The 18,613-nt window shown below is 42.8% G+C and overlaps 1 protein-coding gene across 1 annotated transcript in view; it reads right to left on the bottom strand.

Moving 5' to 3' along the window:
• Window positions 1–15,136: 15,136 nt before the first annotated feature.
• Window positions 15,137–18,613, bottom strand: part of SHQ1 (SHQ1, H/ACA ribonucleoprotein assembly factor) — a 113,881-nt gene continuing 110,404 nt past the window's right edge. The window contains exon 12 of the mRNA XM_045022675.1: window positions 15,137–16,943. Within this exon, the coding sequence (XP_044878610.1) occupies window positions 16,292–16,943 (652 nt within the window). The 3' untranslated portion in view covers window positions 15,137–16,291. The remainder of the gene's footprint in view (window positions 16,944–18,613) is intronic.

Raw genomic sequence — 18,613 nt, forward strand, 5'->3', positions numbered from 1 at the left:
TTCTGCCAGTCACCAAAAATCGTGGACATGAGGCACAAACTAATTACACATCATGTAGGTAGGATGCCTTATCAACCCCTCCCCCCCCCCCGCCAGGAATATTTAGTGGTATAATTTACAGGGGGTTATTCTGATCTTGGCATGCGGGTGATTTATGCTTAGAAGCCTCATTAACATGTATGAGTTATTCACCCAAGTCTCCCACACATCCGTGAGTAATTAGATGGCATGATGTTTACCACTGTATACCTTTCCTCTGATGTCAGACTGAATTGCACAGCTATAGCTTGCAAAGTTATTGCTCCAAGAAGAGGCACTCCTGGATTTTTCTTGTAGTTCATGACTTGTTTCGTAGCTGCCAACACATGGAACTGCAGCTCTCTGACTTAAGGCCAATTGTTGAATGTCCCTCCTCCCATATTCATACGCTGTTTTGGGGCAACATTTATATTGGGAGTGGAAAAGGTTCAGAAATGGGCAATAAAAATTAGGGGTATGGAACAGCTGCCATACGAGAAGAGATTAATAAGCCTGGGACTTTTCAGCTTCGAAAAAAGACAACTAAGGGGGGATATGATTAAGGTTTATAAAATCATGAGTGGTGTGGAGAAAATGAATAAGCAGCGTTATTTACTCCTTCTCATAACACAAGAACTAGGGGTCACTACATGAAAATTATAGGCAGCAGGTTTAAAACAAACAAAAGGATGAATTTCTTCACATAATGGACAACCTGTGGAACTCTTTGCCAGAGGATGTTGTGAAGGCCAAGACTATAACGGGGTTCAAAAAAAGAACTAGATAAGTTCATGGAGGATAGGTCCATCAATGACTATTAGCCAGGATGGGCAGGAATACTGTCCCTAGCCTCTGTTTGCCAGAAGCTGGAAATGGGCGAGAGGGGATGGATCACTTGATGATTACCTGTTCTGTTCATTCCCTCTGGGGCACCTGGCATTGGCCACTGTCGGAAGACAGGATACTGGGCTAGACCTTTGGTCTGGCCCAGTATGGCCATTCTTATGTTCTTAACGTTCTTTCTCAGCCTAGCCAAAATGAATGCTGATCTGATCCTCTGACTTGTGCGTCCTGCCCTGCTCTCACCCCTCATTCCTCATACTTTGCAAGTACTGCTCTATGAAAGGCTAGGGGGGGTTCTAACAACCAGGGTGATGTCATCTCTCTACCTTGTGACATCAAAGGTAAGGCAGCCTTCCCCCTTTGAACAGCTGGCTCATTGCTGAATAGTGCTGATGTGAAGTCATATGTAAAGGCAGGGGCAGCTCTAGCCATTTCGCCGCCCCAAGCACGGCGGCACGCCGCGGGGGACGTTCTGCCGGTCGCCGGTCCCGCAGCTCCGGTGGACCTCCCGCAGGCGTGCCTGCGGAGGGGCCGCAGGTCCCATGGCTTCAGTGGAGCATCCGCAGGCATGCCTGTGGGAGGTCCACCGGAGCCGTCTGCCGCCCTCCCGGCGACCAGCAGAGCGCCCCCCTGCGGCATGCCAGGGCCTGGAGCCGCCCGTGTGTAAGGGGGTGACAGAACAAAGTGGTTGGGATGGATGGAGAGCTGGGACCCACAAAGTTACGTTAAGATAACTGAAGAAATTTGAAATGATCCATTTGTCCTCTCCTGAAATGGGATCTGGTTGCCAGAAGCAGCAGCCTGGGAGAGGTTTATGCATTAGCACACGTTATTCTGGTTTACTAAAGCAAAGCGAGTTATAGGTGGATCAAATATCAAGTAGAAGTATTTCCTATAATGCCCAGACTCTAGGGATAGGCCCTGTCTAGAATCCGTCTGAGCTGGAGAGCGCGCCATTTGATTCTTCAGAATCTGATTGAATGTGGGGATCAGTAACCTCCCCCATCCCCCCCCCAAAAGGGGTCATAAGTGAGTTATGAGGACAGTGCACCCTTTTGGTCAGCATGGACCTGCTCACTTAGAATAAATCTGGCTTTACTGAGTCCTGATCTGCATCATCAACACCAGCGAGGGCAAGACAGCACCTAGGGTGATATTCAGCCCTCGTACAGGCGGCCAACACAAGGCCTATGTATTGCCAAAGTCCTCACAACAGGGCTGAAGTGGTGCATGGGGTAAATGTCACTCCTGGAGAGGAATCTTAGCTTCCAGTGGTTAGCTCTCTGCCCCCTTCACAACATGTTCTACAGTTGCCCTGATAAATAGACAGGCTGACAGGTGACAGGCTGCCAACTCATATCCTCTCTTTGGATCCTAAACAGTGAGATAGGGGCTCAGGGGAATGACTGGTGACCTTGTAACACGCTGCTTGCCATAAAGACACAGTGTCCTTTGGAAGTGTATGTATTGCTTTGGAAATCTGGACTCTGCCAACAGTTTCCAAACAACTTCACGCAGTATTCAGATACAGAGGATGGCTCCGATCACACGATATGGAGTTATCCCTTTAAGAGCTTCAGAATGGGCAAGGCAAGAAGTCCAAGTCAGATCCTGGATCCTTCAGAGAACAAAGACATAGTGTGGACAGCTTTCCTTCCTACAATGCCCGCAGAAGGGAAGGACTGACGACAGGCCTTCTCAAGAGTAATAACAGCAGGAGTGAACTCTGCGTGGCGTTTGCCTACCTGCTGCCAGAGGAAATAACTTAGTAGGTCTTAGCTATGCTGTGATTGTAGGCACTAGGGCAGAGATCATCAGCAGGTACTTTTGGTGAAGCCTGACGAATTCAGTTCCCAGTCCTACATTTATACTAGTGCAAAGGCAAAGGTAACACAAGTGTGGAGAATCCTTGGTAATTTAGTATCACACAGGTTTTGTTTGCAGAGACACGGCATTTCACAAATTAAAATGAAAATTTCATGGCAGTTTCCCATAACAAATATTCTGGGTTTGCACCATTTTCTAACTTTCATTTTTATATAATTAACGAACCCCGGCTAAATACAGAATTCAAGCTAGGCATATTAGCTGCTTGAAAAAAAGCCCTGGCTCATGAAATAATAGAATGTCAAGCACTTCTACTGGGCCTTTCAGCTGAAGATGTGAACGCACAGTAGAAACAATAAGTAAGCCTCACAATCCCCCCTGTGTGGTAGCTTTCTGATGTCCATTTCACAGAAAGGTAGAGACACACGGACAAAATGACAGACAAAATTTCAGAAGCATCCTCCCCCATCCCCTGCCTTTTAAAATTATTATTATTATGGACTTTTTTGGCTCCCAAATAAAGTCCCTTTGGTCTAATTTTCAGGAGTGTTGAACACCTGCAGTTCCAACTGAGGTCAGTTGAGCTGCAGGTCCTCAGCACTTTCTGAGGATCAGACCCTACATGCCTCAAAGTTGGATGCCCAAAAGCTGGGGCACAAAAACATTAGGGAAAAGTTCTGAAAATGTGAGTCTAGGACCATGGTCCATGTTCAGAGAGAGAGTCAGTAGCAGAGTGAGGAAAAGAACCCAGGAGCCTTGGCGGCCAGTTAGTGTTCTCTATTATTATATTACAGTAGGGTACAGAGGCCCCCCATCTGAAACTGGGGCCTCATTGTGCTAGGTACAGTACATCCACGTAGTAACAGGTGGCTAAATAGACAAGACAGGCAAAGGTGGAAATATCATCCTCCGCATTTTACAGATTGGGGAACTGAGGCACAGAGAGATGAAGGGTCCAGGCAGAGCTCTGACAGATATACTGGGGAGCAGCAGCTCCAGGGAGCCAGTTGCAGCAATCTGATTCAAGGCTGTCCAGCCCCAGCGCATGTTAGGACGGCACAGGGAGAGCCCTTATTTATCCCACTGGCAGATGGTCAAGCAGGGATCAGTGAAGGACTGGTCATAGCAGAGCTCCATGCTACCATGCCCCATCCGTTCCCTCCCCTTCCGAATGTGCCTTCGCTCCCCCTATGCCAGGAGTGGAGGGGGCAGCTGGTAAAGGAGGAAGCAGAGATGCCTCTACCTGATTTCTATAAGCTTAGGCTTCCTTGGAAGGGGGCCGCTCCGCTGTCTCCCCCTGGCTGTTTTAAGGCTGCATATGCAGTGCAAAAGAGCCAACCAGAGAACTGACCCTAAGTGACTTGCCTAAGGTCACACGGAAAGTCCGTAGCAGAGCCAAGATTGAACAGTGAACTCCTGAGTCCAAGGACAGTGCCTTGACCAGGAAAGCAGCCTCCCCTCTTTCATTATAACCACTAGATAACTCTCCCATTTCCCTTCTTAAAAATTTAAACCTGGAAACTTTGCTTTCAGGAAAATGACGGACCGAAGGATAGGAGCTGTGCAAGCTTCCTCATGGAGCTCTGCCAGCGTATCTTAATCCTGACCTGAAATATACTGCTCCTGTTTGTGTCCTAGGCTTCTTTTGCACAGGCTGCCAATAGTGCTGAAATGTGTTGTGGCTTTGCAGCATGACAAATGTTTAATGAGACATTCCCCAGACCTGAAGAAGAGCTTTGTGTTAAGCTCAAAGGCCTGTCTCTCTCATCAACAGAAGTTGGTCCAATAAAAGATATTACCTCACCCGCCTTGTCCGTCTAATAAGAAAGAGACTAACATTACCAAGCTCTTCTTTTGCGATGCAAGCCAGGTTTCCGGACATATCACGTTAACGCTAAAGGTTCTGTCCCTGCTGCCCAAACCTCCCAAAAGTAAAATACCATATTTTTTAGGAACCATAGTATTTCAATCTCTGTTTTATCATGGTAATACAAAATAACCACCCTCACATACCTACAAACACATATATGCTGCAACCCACATGCTACTAGAAGGGAGAGAAACCCATCAGTGAGAGACAGAAGAAAAATCAGTTATTCACATGGTAAGACAGCAGATATGGGTCCCATTTGCTAGCATGTTGGCTGTGTTTAGCACGCTGTAATATTACTGTGTGTCAGAACGGTATATCATAATATTTTAAGAAAAACAGACGCAGATCCACATTAGCAGCTTATTCCTAGGGGAGAATGGGGGAAGAGAGGACAGAGCACTCACTTCAAGTGTTCACGTGTCCAAACAAGCCGCAAGCAATTCCCCATTCATTTTGCTCTGCTGGCTTATCTTTTCACTGCTTTGGAGTGTATTCTTCCTTATCTTGGAAACAAATGGCCTCCATGGAGCGCTCCAAACAGCAAAGCCATTTATCTGTTTGACGTGTTTCCCTGTTTGGTGCCCCAGCCTTGAGACAACCAGCTCCAGCTCTGACAATCTTTAGCTGTGCCTATGGTGAAGAGCTATGCTCCGCGCTCACTCCAGGGGTCTGAATCAATTTCTTTGCCACATGTATCATTTACAGCAGTAAATCAAGTCTAATCAATGCTTCCCTCACTTGGTCTGGGATGAAGTCTATGTAGACTTTCAGGAAAGTGAAAGGAAAATAAATCAGCCCAACAATTAAAAAATCAGTTATGTAATTTGAATAGTTTCAGACACCCTTTTTTGTTGGGAGCTGGGCAGGGGGCAACAGATAGGGTGAAATCTTGGTTCTATTGAAGTCAGTGTAAGAACTCCCACTGACTTCAACGGGCCCAGGATTTCTCTCATTGTTGTTGATACCAAAGAGCAATTCTACTCTTAAAAGCGATGAGGTAAAAAGACCCCGTGCTCTGTAAGGCAGGGATCTCCCTGTTCATTCAGCATCACATCTACTGACTTTAGAAACAAAACCAAATTCTCCCACTCTTCTTAGCCCTGGAGAGCCATTACAGCCAAGACTTGGAGAGCTGGACTGTATTCCCTCTAGACATCCCCAAGAATAATTCCCAGTTACAGAGCAGAGGGGCTGGCACAGGTGTCACCAAGAGCAGAGTTTGGCCGGCAGATCTCCTCTGTCTAGCTTTAGGGGGAAGCAGCACGCCAAGCAGCAGCGAGGCTTTGCCACCCGCACCCCTAACCTCTGGAAACATGGGCCCTTAGTGGTGACTGCCTTTGGAAATGATGCAGGTTGTAACAATTGTGCCAAGAACTGGGGGGCAGGAAGTGGGACTTAGCCAGGCTTTCCCCTGGAGCAACATAAGAATGATGCCTCCAAGGGAACCAAACCCAAATGACCACAGGGTTTCCCTGATGGAGGAAGCAGAAGTAGGGAAAGGAAGGGGAAGGTTCATCTGGGACCCCTTATCCCTGGGATAACAAGGGATTCCCCTCTTGGATTCCAACAGCTGGATGGCTGTAAATAACCCTCAGTAGCCACTGGCAGCTGGGGATTGGGGTCGGCTTCAACCATGCCCCCGAGGCCGCAATCAGGAGAAAAAGGTTGTGTAGAAATCATCACGCTGGCCCTTTGCCTTCTGAAGAGTCTCCTGCACTGGAGTGATCTTCCCATGGTTAACTACAGTGGCTTGAGGGCAGCTTTGCACCAGCAGCACAACACACGGTGGCTGGAACATGAACCGTAGTGTTTAAATGCTCAAAATCATTAGTTATATAGGTTAGCATAGACTCGCTTGCTCCATCACCAGGCGAATTGCACCTCTGACCTCTCCTAGTCTCTTTGAGTGCACTGCCCCCCTTGGGGTGAAACCAGGTGATTCTCCCACTCTCAGACCGGGACCTCCAATCTCCTGTGTATCAACCATGACTTACCTCAGCAGGTCTGATTTAGGCCAGTTTCTGCAATTCTGTTCTCTTCAGGACAATGACAGTAGCAATCAGGGAGCAGACAGCCTCAATAAAGCAAACTATTATTTATTTTTAACACAAACATTTCAGAGAAAGCGCATCTTAAAGACAATAAATCAGACTGTTCGCATCTCTCACTTACCAGGTGGTTAACCATCTTCCACATGGGGTATCTGCAAGAACTAATTTCCTGCAGACTCTTTGGCAGACCCTCTCTCTGTGTCAGCCTATTAGGGCTCACTGACAACGCCCTGGACAGCCCTGGCAACTCACTCCTCTTTGCAGGAATCAACTCCTTTTTTAACTGTTTATTGCTCTTTGCTTTGGGGACTCCCAGCTCTGGCAAAATGGGTTTGCAACTCACGGAAGATGGGAGCTTTGAAGCTAATCGCTTGCCCCACTGTCTTTCAAGTAGATGCCTGGTCCTATCTGGGAAGCCACTGTGTCGCCTTCATGCACAGACCCCAGGCAATTTGAGCATTCTAGGCATATAACAGACATTCCACTACCTCCAATATTAATTAGATCAAGACAATGACACATGAAATTGCAACAACTCAATATACAACTACTTCTCCCTCACCTGGTAACCCACAGAGCTCACAACATTGTTACATCTCAGCATTCCTAACATTACTACATAGCAGCGCCATGGCTGTCCCTCCAAGCTTGGCAAGGAGGCAGGAGTGGATGTCAGCAATGGACTGAAAGGAGAGCTTTCTGAGGAGGAATTCGGAGGTGAAGGAGCAGGATGGCAAGATCCAAAGGATCAGAGAGGAGGCTCCTGGCAAGGAGAATGGTGCTGGAAGGGCAAGGGGGAGAAGGCCTGGAGGCGTGAGAGGCAATTTGGCAGAACCTTGGGTGAGAGTCAGGGTGCTGGGTTTTACGAGATGTGACAGGGCAGAGCTATGCAGGGCCTTGAAGGTGAGTGTGATGACCTCTTAATATGAAAGTGTGACCCTAAGAGCATCCCAGTGCCAGAGGCTCCCTGGCATCAAAGAGTAAGTGTCAGCTGGCCTGACCAGTTCAGTGCACCCAACTCACTGTTGCCATAATTTTAATCTAAAGAGGGTTATGTAAGGTATCATATATGAACTGGTAACCTGTTGGTCATAAGTGTTAGAGTGGTGTATGTACAGGTGATATATAAAAAATTATAAATACGGGCTGGTAATATGGTCTTAACATTTGTTTTGCAGAGAGGGCTTACGGCTCCCCCATCCCCCGCCCCAGGACAAAGAAACGTGGTTCTGCCAGCTCGAATGCGTCTCCAATGTAAATTGAGCAAGGAGACACCATGGAAGTATGTTTACATAAAAGTAAACAAAGCCATCAAACTAGCCAGTGGGGGAGATGGCCATTTAACTATCATGAGGGGTGGGCAGCGGAGACAAATTAACTTGGTGTCAAGCTCCCTACCTGACACAGCAAGCTGAGACACAAGCAGGGCTTCCTGACTTTGAAAACACAGAGAAACTTGGAGGATATACTCTGAGAAAGCCATTTTGGCATCCTTCACCTGAGGAGACAAAGAAACAAAGCACTTTGGGCCAGTGATTTCCCTACACCCCCCCTGAATTTTCCCAACACCCCCTCCCATAGTTTTGTGAACTAGTTACATGCCAATTTAGTGACTGTTTGGAAATTTGAATTGAAATTGAAACATTAATACACACTTTAAAAGCACATACAGTGTATGATAAAATACATGTATCTGAAAAAGTATAATAGATTTGAAAAGTATGAACATAAACTAGCTTCCTTATACAGCTGTTTTTAAGACAATGTCAGTGCATTCATTTCGGTGATGTTGGCCAACCTAATAATTTCAAATGATGATTTGTAAGCAAAGTCTAAATGAGCTTTCCCTGACAGCTAGTGATGAGCTGGGGGGAAAGGCTTCAGGACCAGATTGTATTTACATTCACACCTAATCTACCCAGGTATCCAGCAAACAGAGCTGTGTTGCTCAAGTGATAGATTTTGGCTGGGGTTGGGTTACAAACCACTTGAATGTCGGGGGGGAGAGAGGGAATGAAATGTTGTTCTTATTGTATGAGTGAAGGGCAGTAGAACTGTGCTTAGCCTGTGCTGATTGAGGGCATCAAGAAAGAGGGTGGGGACCTGTCCCTCTCCACTGTTTAAAGACAGAGCTGATTAGGCTCCATAGATAATCTTTTGTTCTGTTAAGTGACCACTGCAGCTGAAATCACTGATAATCAGGTCTGTGTGCTTAGTCCTGCTGTGGGGACAGTGTTCCTGTGGGTACAGTGGTTTTGTGTAAGAGACAGCCCAGACTGCACTAGCAGCGAGGTTCCCCCACTGAGAGCTCAGCTGAAATCACTGAGAGCTGGTGGAACCTCAAGAGACCAACTCGCAGAGGTCACAGTGGCAGGTGGCAGCAGAAGGTGACTGTGCAGGGCCATTGGCAACAGAGTGGTGGAGTGAATCGTGGCACAACGGACAGCAGTGGTCAGAGTGAACAGTGAGCACCTGGAGGAACAAGCAAAGTGCCTGCTTGCCCCCCACCGGGGAGATGAACTCATGGGAAAGCACCTCTGAACGCTGAGTCTCCACTGACCAAGGACAACACCAGTGAGTGGAGTGCGGTGGGAGGGAAAAGTGAGGGGCACATTAAATAAACATTTGTTTGTTGGACTATATTTTAGTGACTTTGCTCCAGAATGCTAGATTTGTGACTGGGAATGGAAACTGATATAAATATGTTTCCTAGTAGGCCAAGATTTTTAAAATGCCTTATTTGCCAAGGTTTTTATCTCACATCATTGCTATCTTGAGAGGTCATTATGTTGGGGAGTTTCTGTACTAAACGTTTTTATTATAATTAATTTTTACATAAGAATGGTCATACTGGGTCAGACCAACGGTCTATATAGCCCAGTATCCTGTCTTCCGACAGTGGTCAAGGCCAGGTGCTTCAGAGGGAATGAACAGAACAGGTAATCATCCAGTGATCCATTCCTCTGTTGCCCATTCCAAGCTTCTAGCAAACAAGCTATCAGAGCATGGTGTTGCATCCCTTCCCATCCTGGCTCATAGCCACTGATGGACCTATTCTCCAAGAATTTATCTAGTTTTTTTTAATCCTGTTACAGTTTTGTTCTTCACAGCATCCCCTGGCAAAGAGTTCCATGGGTTGCCTTTATGTTGTGTGAAGAAGTACCTTTTTTTTTTTTAAAAAAAAAACAACCTGCTATTAATTTCACTGGGTGACTGCTAGTTCTTGTGTTATGTGAAGGATTAAATAACATTTCTTTATTCACTTTATTCACACCAGTCAAGATTGTATAGACCTCTATCATATCCCCCCTTAGTCATCTCTTTTCTAAGCTGAAAACTCCAAGTCATTTTAATCTCTCCTCCTGTTTCATACCCCTAATCATTTTAGTTGCCCATCTCTGTACCTTTTCCAATTCCAATGTATCTTTTTTGGGATGGGGTGACCAGATCTGCACACAGCATTCAAGGTGTGCACATACCATGGATTTATATAGAGGCAATATGATATTTTCTGTCTTATTATTTATCCCTTTCTTAATGATTCCCAACATTCTGTTTTTTTGACTGCTGCTGCACATTGAGTGGATGTTTTCAGAGAACTATCCTCAATGACTCCCAGAACTCTTTCTTGAGTGTTAACAGCTAATAGACTCCATCATTTTGTATGTATAGTTGAGATTGTTTTCCAATGTGCATTACTTTGCATTTATCAACACTGAATTTCATCTGCCATTTTGTTGCCCAGTCACCCAGTTTTGAGAGATCCCTTTGTAACTCTTCGCAGTCTGCCTAGGACTTAACTATCTTGAATAGTTTTGTATCATCTGCAAATTTTGCCACCTCACTGTTTACCCATTTTTCCATATCATTTATGAATATGTTGAACAGTAATAATCCCAGTACTGACCCCTCAGGGATACCACTATTTATCTCTCTCCATTCTGAAAACTGATAATTTATTCCTACCCTTTGTTTCCCATCTTTTAACCAATTACTGATCCATGAGAGGACTGCCCTCTTATCCCATGATGGCTTACTTTTCAAAAGTCAATTTAAATTAAATACATTTTAAAAATATATATATATATTTTTAGAAATCTAGACCTGTTATGTGTTTTGGTGTAATTTGTATTATGCTAACAAAACATTTACTTTATTCATATCTGTTTTAATAGTTGCAGGTCAAAGTGAAAATGAAAAGGCAAAAAACAATACAATAATTTTTCCACTCAAAGGCCTCAAAAACTAACCAAGGTGAAGAACAAATCAAGAACCAAGAATATATCAACATGTCATCTGAAGTTTCAAGTGGTATATCTACATCCGACCAGCCTGAAGCACAAATACAGCAACCTACTGAAGAAACAGTGTCTCCAAAACCTAAAGGCAGTTCCCGATGTTTGTCGGTCAAAGTGTTCCCATTTATTGAAGTTACAAAAGATGGCTACTGGTGCACCTCTTCCAAAAAAGCTTAAGGAGGAGGAAAGCTTCCCAGTGCTATAATTGGTAAAAGTGGAGGAGCTTGGTTTGTCAAACCGATCAGCAAAGCCAATGCTGACAAACTACGTGAAAAGGCTGCAAAACACCTGGCCTCTGGAGTGCATCAACATTCAGAAAACCTTATAAGCCCACTTTCAAAGCCAATTTTAGAAGTACTTAATAAGGCTGTTAAGAATGCTGGAGACACAACACAGTTCATGCGAACAAACATGGCTGTGGCACCCTACTTTCTGTTTAAGCAAGAGGTACCACACACTACAAACTGGAGGCCAATGTTAAGTGCATTGTCACTTGTTCATCCTGAACTTGAACACTGGTTCTGAACAAGACCAGCAAATGCTCACTATCTTTCTGCAAGAAACTCAACTGACTGGCTAGAAGCATGTGGGGCAACAGTGAAAGACTCAACAGTTGAAAAAGTGAAGAACTCTCTCACCACATTCAAAAAATTTGCATACATGGCCGATGAATGCACCGATGCAAATGGGCATCAAGTATTAAGTCATTGTGTACGTTATCTTGGTGTCATTGGTAGGCCAGTAGATGCATTTCTAGATGTTCAAGTTATAGAAGGCACATCGGCTGCATCTGTGACAACCCACATCTTAGAAGAGTTCAATGCCTGTCAATTGGACCCCAAACAGATGGCTGCTTGTGCATTTGATGGAGCTGCAAACTTCTCTGGAAGACATGGCAGGAGTACAAGCTTTGCTCAGAGAAAAGTATAACCCTAATCTCTCCTATACACACTGCAGAGGCCATCTACTCCAACTAGCACTAGTATGAGCTGCAGAATCTTCAAAAGACATTTAAAAAGCTATAAATTTAATGTCTTCATTATATTCTTTTTTCAGCAAGAGTCCAAAAAGACTGTATATCTTGGAAAATATAGAAGATACATTGGGACTGAAGTTCAGATTAGTCCAACCTGGGAAAACCAGCTGGCTTTCTCATGAGCAATCCTTGGCTGTTGTCTTAAAATTACTCCAGCCGTTATTACTGGCTTTGGAAAGTATCTACCAAGATGGGATGGATCTAAGTAGTGAGGCTGGTGGATTACTTTTGCTTTTACGTTCAGAGAAGACTACTGCCATTCTCTCTGTTGTAAGTCTAATGTTGAAACCACTTGGGTCATTAAATAATGCCATCCAGGCATCTGCTACAACAGTAGTAGATCTTTGTCCAGCAATAGAAGCTACATTTGGATCAATCAGAGAGTTATCCACTGAAAAAGTACTGGAAGAAGCAAAGACTTCAGTCCAGAAGTTGATTAATAAAGGCATTTATATTGAATCCTTAAGTGAAGACAATAAGTGTTTGTTAAGACAACTGAAAAAGTGCACAGACTTGATTCTTAAAAATCTACAACAGCGACTTATAGACTCTACTCAACTGCTACGTAGCTGTTACAGATGCTTGTCCTATAAAACACCAACAGTTGAGTGGAATGAGGCACTACCGGCAATGGGTCTGCCATGTGATCAGGACAGAATAGAGAATTTGAACACAGAGTGGAATATCATACGATGAATGAAGGAAGATTTGACTCAACTTCTTTTTTATCATCACTAGTGGCTCGACCCGATGTTTGTGTTCTGTTTCCTGGGATGAAAGAAGTTGGAATTCATCTCTTGCTACTCCCAGTCACAACAGCTACAGTTGAGCGCTCTTTTTCATCATTGAATAGAACAGGGGTAGGCAACCTATGGCACGTGTGCCGAAGGCAGCACAAGAGCTGATTTTCAGTGGCACACTCACTGCCCGGGCCCTGGCCACCGGTCCAGGGGGCTCTGCATTTTAATTTATTTTTAAATGAAGCTTCTTAAACATTTTAAAAACCTTATTTACTTTACATATAACAATAGTTTAGTTATATATTATAGACTTATAGAAAGAGACCTTCTAAAAACGTTAAAATATATCACTGGCACACGAAACCTTAAATTAGAGTGAATAAATGAAGACTCGGCACACCACTTCTGAAAAGTTGCCAACCCCTGGAATAGAATTTTGTATTCTGAAAGAAGTCGCCTTCTGCCTGATCATGTGAATGAACTAATGAGCATATCAACTGAAGGAATGGAAGTACCGGACACACAAGAAGCAACCAAAGATGAACGCATTGCATTCAAGAAGTTCATTAACAGAGTTGTGCAAAATTATAACAAGAAAACAAGGAGGATGTAGACATAATGCTTCATAGAAGGCTTGAGTAGCCAACTTTAATTTGTGTGATGATGTAAAAACATGAGTTAAATCTAATAAAATGGTCATGAAACATTTTTTAGTTTTTCTATGGTGTAATACAGCCCACCTTCACCCTCACAGTCTCACCCCTCATCAGCCCTGACACACACACACCTGTAAATTCTAACACCCCCACCCCCAGTTTCAATTCCTGGGGAAACCACTGCTTTGGGCTCTGTGTGGGATCCTGGCTTAAGGATTCGCCAGCCATGCTGGAAGAACAACTGTGGTTAGAAAGCTACTCCAAACAGAAGACTCTAGTTTGTTAAATTAGGTTTCAGTCTTTGAAGCATATGTTTACTTTTGTTTGTAACAATTTCTATCCCAAAATCCTTCTACTTGGTATCACTTACACATCTGTTCCTTGGTAATAAATTTAATAATCTTGTTTTACTACACAGCCACCTCAGGCCTGCTGCATTTCAAACTAACCTGTAAAATCCTCAGCCAAACTAACATGCTGGTGCTGTGTTCTGTCTCTTTAAAGGAGCAGCAAACTCAAAAAGGTTTTGAGAGTGCTATAGGGAGAGGGTCTGAGCACTTGAAGGAGAAGATTTTTGGGGAAACTTGAACTGAACGGGCTGTTTCATCACCCTGCAGGGAGTAACCAGGCAGGTGGAAGCCAGGGTGAGGTCACTGAGCTGCAAATAAGCTGATGGTATCAGGGCTCTGAGTCAAAACTACACTGCACTGTAGCAACCAAGGTTAACGAGGAGGTGGTGACACAGCCCCTTACTGGCCTGGGTGAAATCCCAAAGTGTCCCAGAGTTACTATGTTCTATATGTTCCTATCCATACGGAATTTGCTACAATGTCACTTTGAGGAGACACCAGGTATTTCACTCCAGAAAGGTTCCCTGAGGAGCAGTGGGAAAAGGTCAAGCTATCGTGTACCTGGACAAAGGCAGATTGGTGTCATGTCCTTAGCCACCAGGAGGGTTAATCCTTTGGAACAAAGAGATTTCTTTCACGATAAAAGAGGTAGCCAGTTCCTAGAGGGAAACAAACCTGTTTGGAGAACAGGCAAACCAGCTCTCCTTGGCAGCCTGCCACAAAATGGGGGAGAGAGAAAACAAAAAACGAAAGCAGCAGACATGGACTCTGATGTGTACCCTTTAACTTTTGCTACTTGCATTTCCCAACCCGTATTAGTTCAGCTTTCTGCAGCTTGTTTCTAGTAAGTTTCAACATTCACCCTTTTTTTCTACCTGTTTTCTCTCTGTCATTCTCAAATGCATCTTGCTTATACCAGCTATATTTTGGATGTAATTGTTAGTAGGGACAGAAAGAAATGCTTAATTGTAAGATGAGGAAGGTTCCACCCCAGGAAGAGGAGAAAACAAGTGGCAGTGAAGTGACTCACAAGTACCTAGGATTATAAATTCAGTATCGGTAGGGTGAGGGCTGCAGTTCCTACCAACAGGTGAAACCGGAGTGTGTGTTGGCACAGAGGGAGCCTGCTGACTTTAGAGGTGCGGGGACTATTGCAACAAGGGTGAAGAATTTAACGTTTTTAAATTGTGACTTCCTATATGCTTTTGTAATTGTAAGTAAGTGTGGGAAGACTAAATTTGAGATGTACTGGAGTTTCACAGTTCCCATGAGAGCACATCAATCCTTGTGTTCCTCATCACCAATCTGTTACCCTGTTCCAATGACAGCACAGCACCATCCGCTATGCAATAACCATCCCTTTTCAAGAACTGACACTTACCAATGACAAACTACCAGAAACTCTGCCAAATTCAAATTTGTTTTTTCATTCCCCAAAAATTGGATTTTAATATTAATAACACCCACACCCACACCTCACACACAAACATGAAAGCAAGAGACCATTCAAGCTACCTTTCATCCTGAAGCAACCTTTTATGGGTAAGTCATACCTGGAAATATGGCATTTCATTTGTAAAACATTAGACTCTTCACTATTACCATGAGCATATTAATTAATATTCTCACATCATCACCTTGAGATAGGCAAGTATTATTCATATTTTACTGATGGAGAAAATGAGGCATAGGGAAGTTAAGTGACTTTTTTCAAAGACACAGTAAATCAGTGGCAGAGCTGAGACTAGAAATTGAGAGTTCCTGGCTTTCATTCCTGTGCTCAGAGCAGTAGACCACATTGTCTCCCCACCTCAGTGGGGCCAGAAACAGCCCTGGAATAGTAACATGAAACAAGATTTTTTCATTTTTGAAAAGGAGACAACCTAGAAACATTTCAAAAATGGACATCACAGTAAAATAAACAAATGCTGAAAGTGGTAAAGAACAATTTATAACAGGACTGTAGAAACAAAAGCTTATACATAACATTGCTTGGACCTCACAATAAAGAAACTACCTTTATTTTGTACTAACAAAAAGGTGAGGAACATTTATTTGGAACTACAAACAAAAACTGCCAGTGCTGCTTGGATTTTTATGACATTCATCATTCTTTTTAAAGCAGAGAAATTAGTAATAAAATATTTGAAATCCAATAATGTAGTAAAATGTCATTAAAAAAAATAATGAATATATGGGGGTATTTATCAAGAAGATGTCATCAGTTGAGGCAGTTAACTGATGGTATAACTATTTTCAGTTATATTTCATTCTCTCTCTTCATTCTATTACTAACCTTACTGAAAACAGTTCCTGAAAGCATTTACTGAAGTTGCAGATTCCTGCATTTGGGGATCAAAATTTAACTTTCTGATGAATCACTGATGTACAAAATATATTTAATTATGAGGGTTTCAGAAAGTCTTGTTGATTCCTTTCAAAGCAGTCTTGTGTTTAAGAACTGTCAACAGAGTGGGAAAAAAAAAAACCCAGGAAAAATATCACCTCCTTTTTGCACACATTAGATGTAGGAACAATATCACATTATAGCAATGAGCTGTATTACGTAAAGGGTCTGAGTTTTTCCTAACACGCTTGTTTAGTCTTCATCTTCATTTGTGCTGCCAACAAACAGCAGTAGGTTTTTCTTTGGGGAAACCTCCAAGAAATTTTCTTTTCCACTTGGATCCTCAGAAAGTCTTTGGGGTTCAACTGCATAATTTGCACCTTTCTCTTGCAAAACTGTGTAGCTCGCAGTAGCCAATTCTTCAGGCTGTTCTGAAAGCCTAATTGCAGTCTGCATTTTCTTTCCTAATTCCTCTATCAGTTTTCCAGGAACAGATGTAGATTGTAAAGAAGCCTTCGATTTTTCATTACTAACATCTAACGTCAAAGTGTCTGTGTCTCGCTCTAATCCATTGCAGTCAATGAGTGGGGCTGTTCTCTCCTCTTGGAGTGTGCCTTGTAGAGAATTTATTTTCCCATCTTCACTGGCTGAGGACTCTTGTTCATCTGAATCAGAGCTTTCTGTCTCAGATGATGAAGTACTGCTTGATTCTTCAGAGTCACTTGTCTCCAATTCAGAGGATGGCAGCTGTTGCTTGGAAACTGCGCTGACAGCTTTTAACTCACTTTCTTCCTCTTGTACCAGAAGTGCAGCTGATTCCAGCTCTTCTAGTTCAAGCCCTAAATGGGCCTTAGTTAGTTTGGCTTTCTGTAAGGATTCAGCAAGCACGGCCAACTTTTTTGACCTTTAAAAAAAGAACAAAACACATTGTTAAACTCTAGAAACAAAATATTTCCCATTTGATAATAAGTAGCAGGGAGCTAAACATTCTTGTTATTCATTTTGTTTGTAAACAACTTCCTTCTTCAGTTACAGAATGGTAACAGAAAAGGTACAGGAAACAAAGATAAAAATGATCCCTTATTCACTTGAACTTATTCAGTCCCACAAGGCTAGAAAAGCAGCTACGTAAATCGTCACCTCAGCAAATTGACAGTGAATTTTTCAGAAGAAAGCACACACTTCCTTACAACCTTTGGAGATACACTGTAATGAGAAACACCAACTGCAGCTATGATGATGAAGCAACAGGAAATCTCTGCAGAGATGGTATCTATTTTTAATGTTGTAAAACTGCAGTGTTTGGCTACCCAAGGGGCTGTCATTAGCTGGTTTGAAACAGCTTGGTAAGGCATGAATCCAGAGGGGACTAAGTCAGTTGGCTTTGTCATACCCCAAATGTAAATAGGGTATGACAATTTCCTCACAGTGTTACCAAAAATACAGAATATTTACAGAATATATTTTGTCAGGTTCTTCTCACTGGACTACTTGCACTATTTTTAAACTCCTATTTTTCCTCTTTAATGTCCCTTAGTTATCTGATTCCTTCAGAATTATATTACATATTTACCAATCTCTTATTACCACTTCATTCTTCTCCAAATGGACACAAATTATTGCCAATTAACATACTTCCCCAGTAAATGAGCACCTCCAAAACAGCAATGTTAAACCTGGGAAAGGTGGTACTGGACTTGGTTTTGTTCAACCGAATGACATAATTTGTGAAGACAAAGTAATTGTATTAAATTTAATCCATTTAAATGCACAGAAAATGGGAAATTTGCAAAATATAAAACCCTCCCACAAAAAACAATGAAAGCAGGACACAGATTTTATGGCTAAGAGAAATCTCCTACATCTCTGTTACAAATGTGTACCTCTTCTGTGCAAGTCTCACCACTTTACTCTAAACATTATTCACCCTAGGTTCATTCAATCCTGAATACCGTATTCTCAATGCTTCCTTTCTACTGTCATTCTTCTAATCCCATCTTCTTTCCCCTTCCCTCTCCAATTTCTTAAAGCCTACCTCTTTAAGATGACAAATCTTCCCATCTCATCTTTAATGAGTCCTACACCTTCCCTCGGCTGAACTGCTGATACGTGCCAAATAAATATTTATGTTAGGAGTAAGAAAATATGTTGCATTACAAAAACAAGACTAACTGAGATGAAGTCCTAAAGTGGTAAGGTTTAGACCAGTTTTTTTTTAATGGTAGGTTAAAAATACAATCTTTGGGAAAACATTTGCCTATTGGTCTATTTTGAGCCATACATTTAGCAAATAAATGTTCATTAAGCCAAAAATAATTAATTCTACTTTAAAAAAGCAACAATGCCAAAAATTTAGATACACACAAGAACTGATCAGCTGACAATTATCTCACACTAAGTTTTCCAAAAATGATCTTTCCTGCTATGTAAAATTTAAAAGAAAAACATGCTGCAACCATGTAACTTATTATGGGCCCTACTTCATATGTGTTCTCTCTCTCCTGTCACAGCAGCACCTGTGCACCTGTTTGAGGACGTGTTGCAGAATAAATCAGTAGTAGATTTATTTTAAAT

The sequence above is a fragment of the Mauremys mutica genome, chromosome 7 (assembly GCF_020497125.1).
Source record: "Mauremys mutica isolate MM-2020 ecotype Southern chromosome 7, ASM2049712v1, whole genome shotgun sequence".
NCBI lineage: Eukaryota > Metazoa > Chordata > Testudines > Geoemydidae > Mauremys > Mauremys mutica.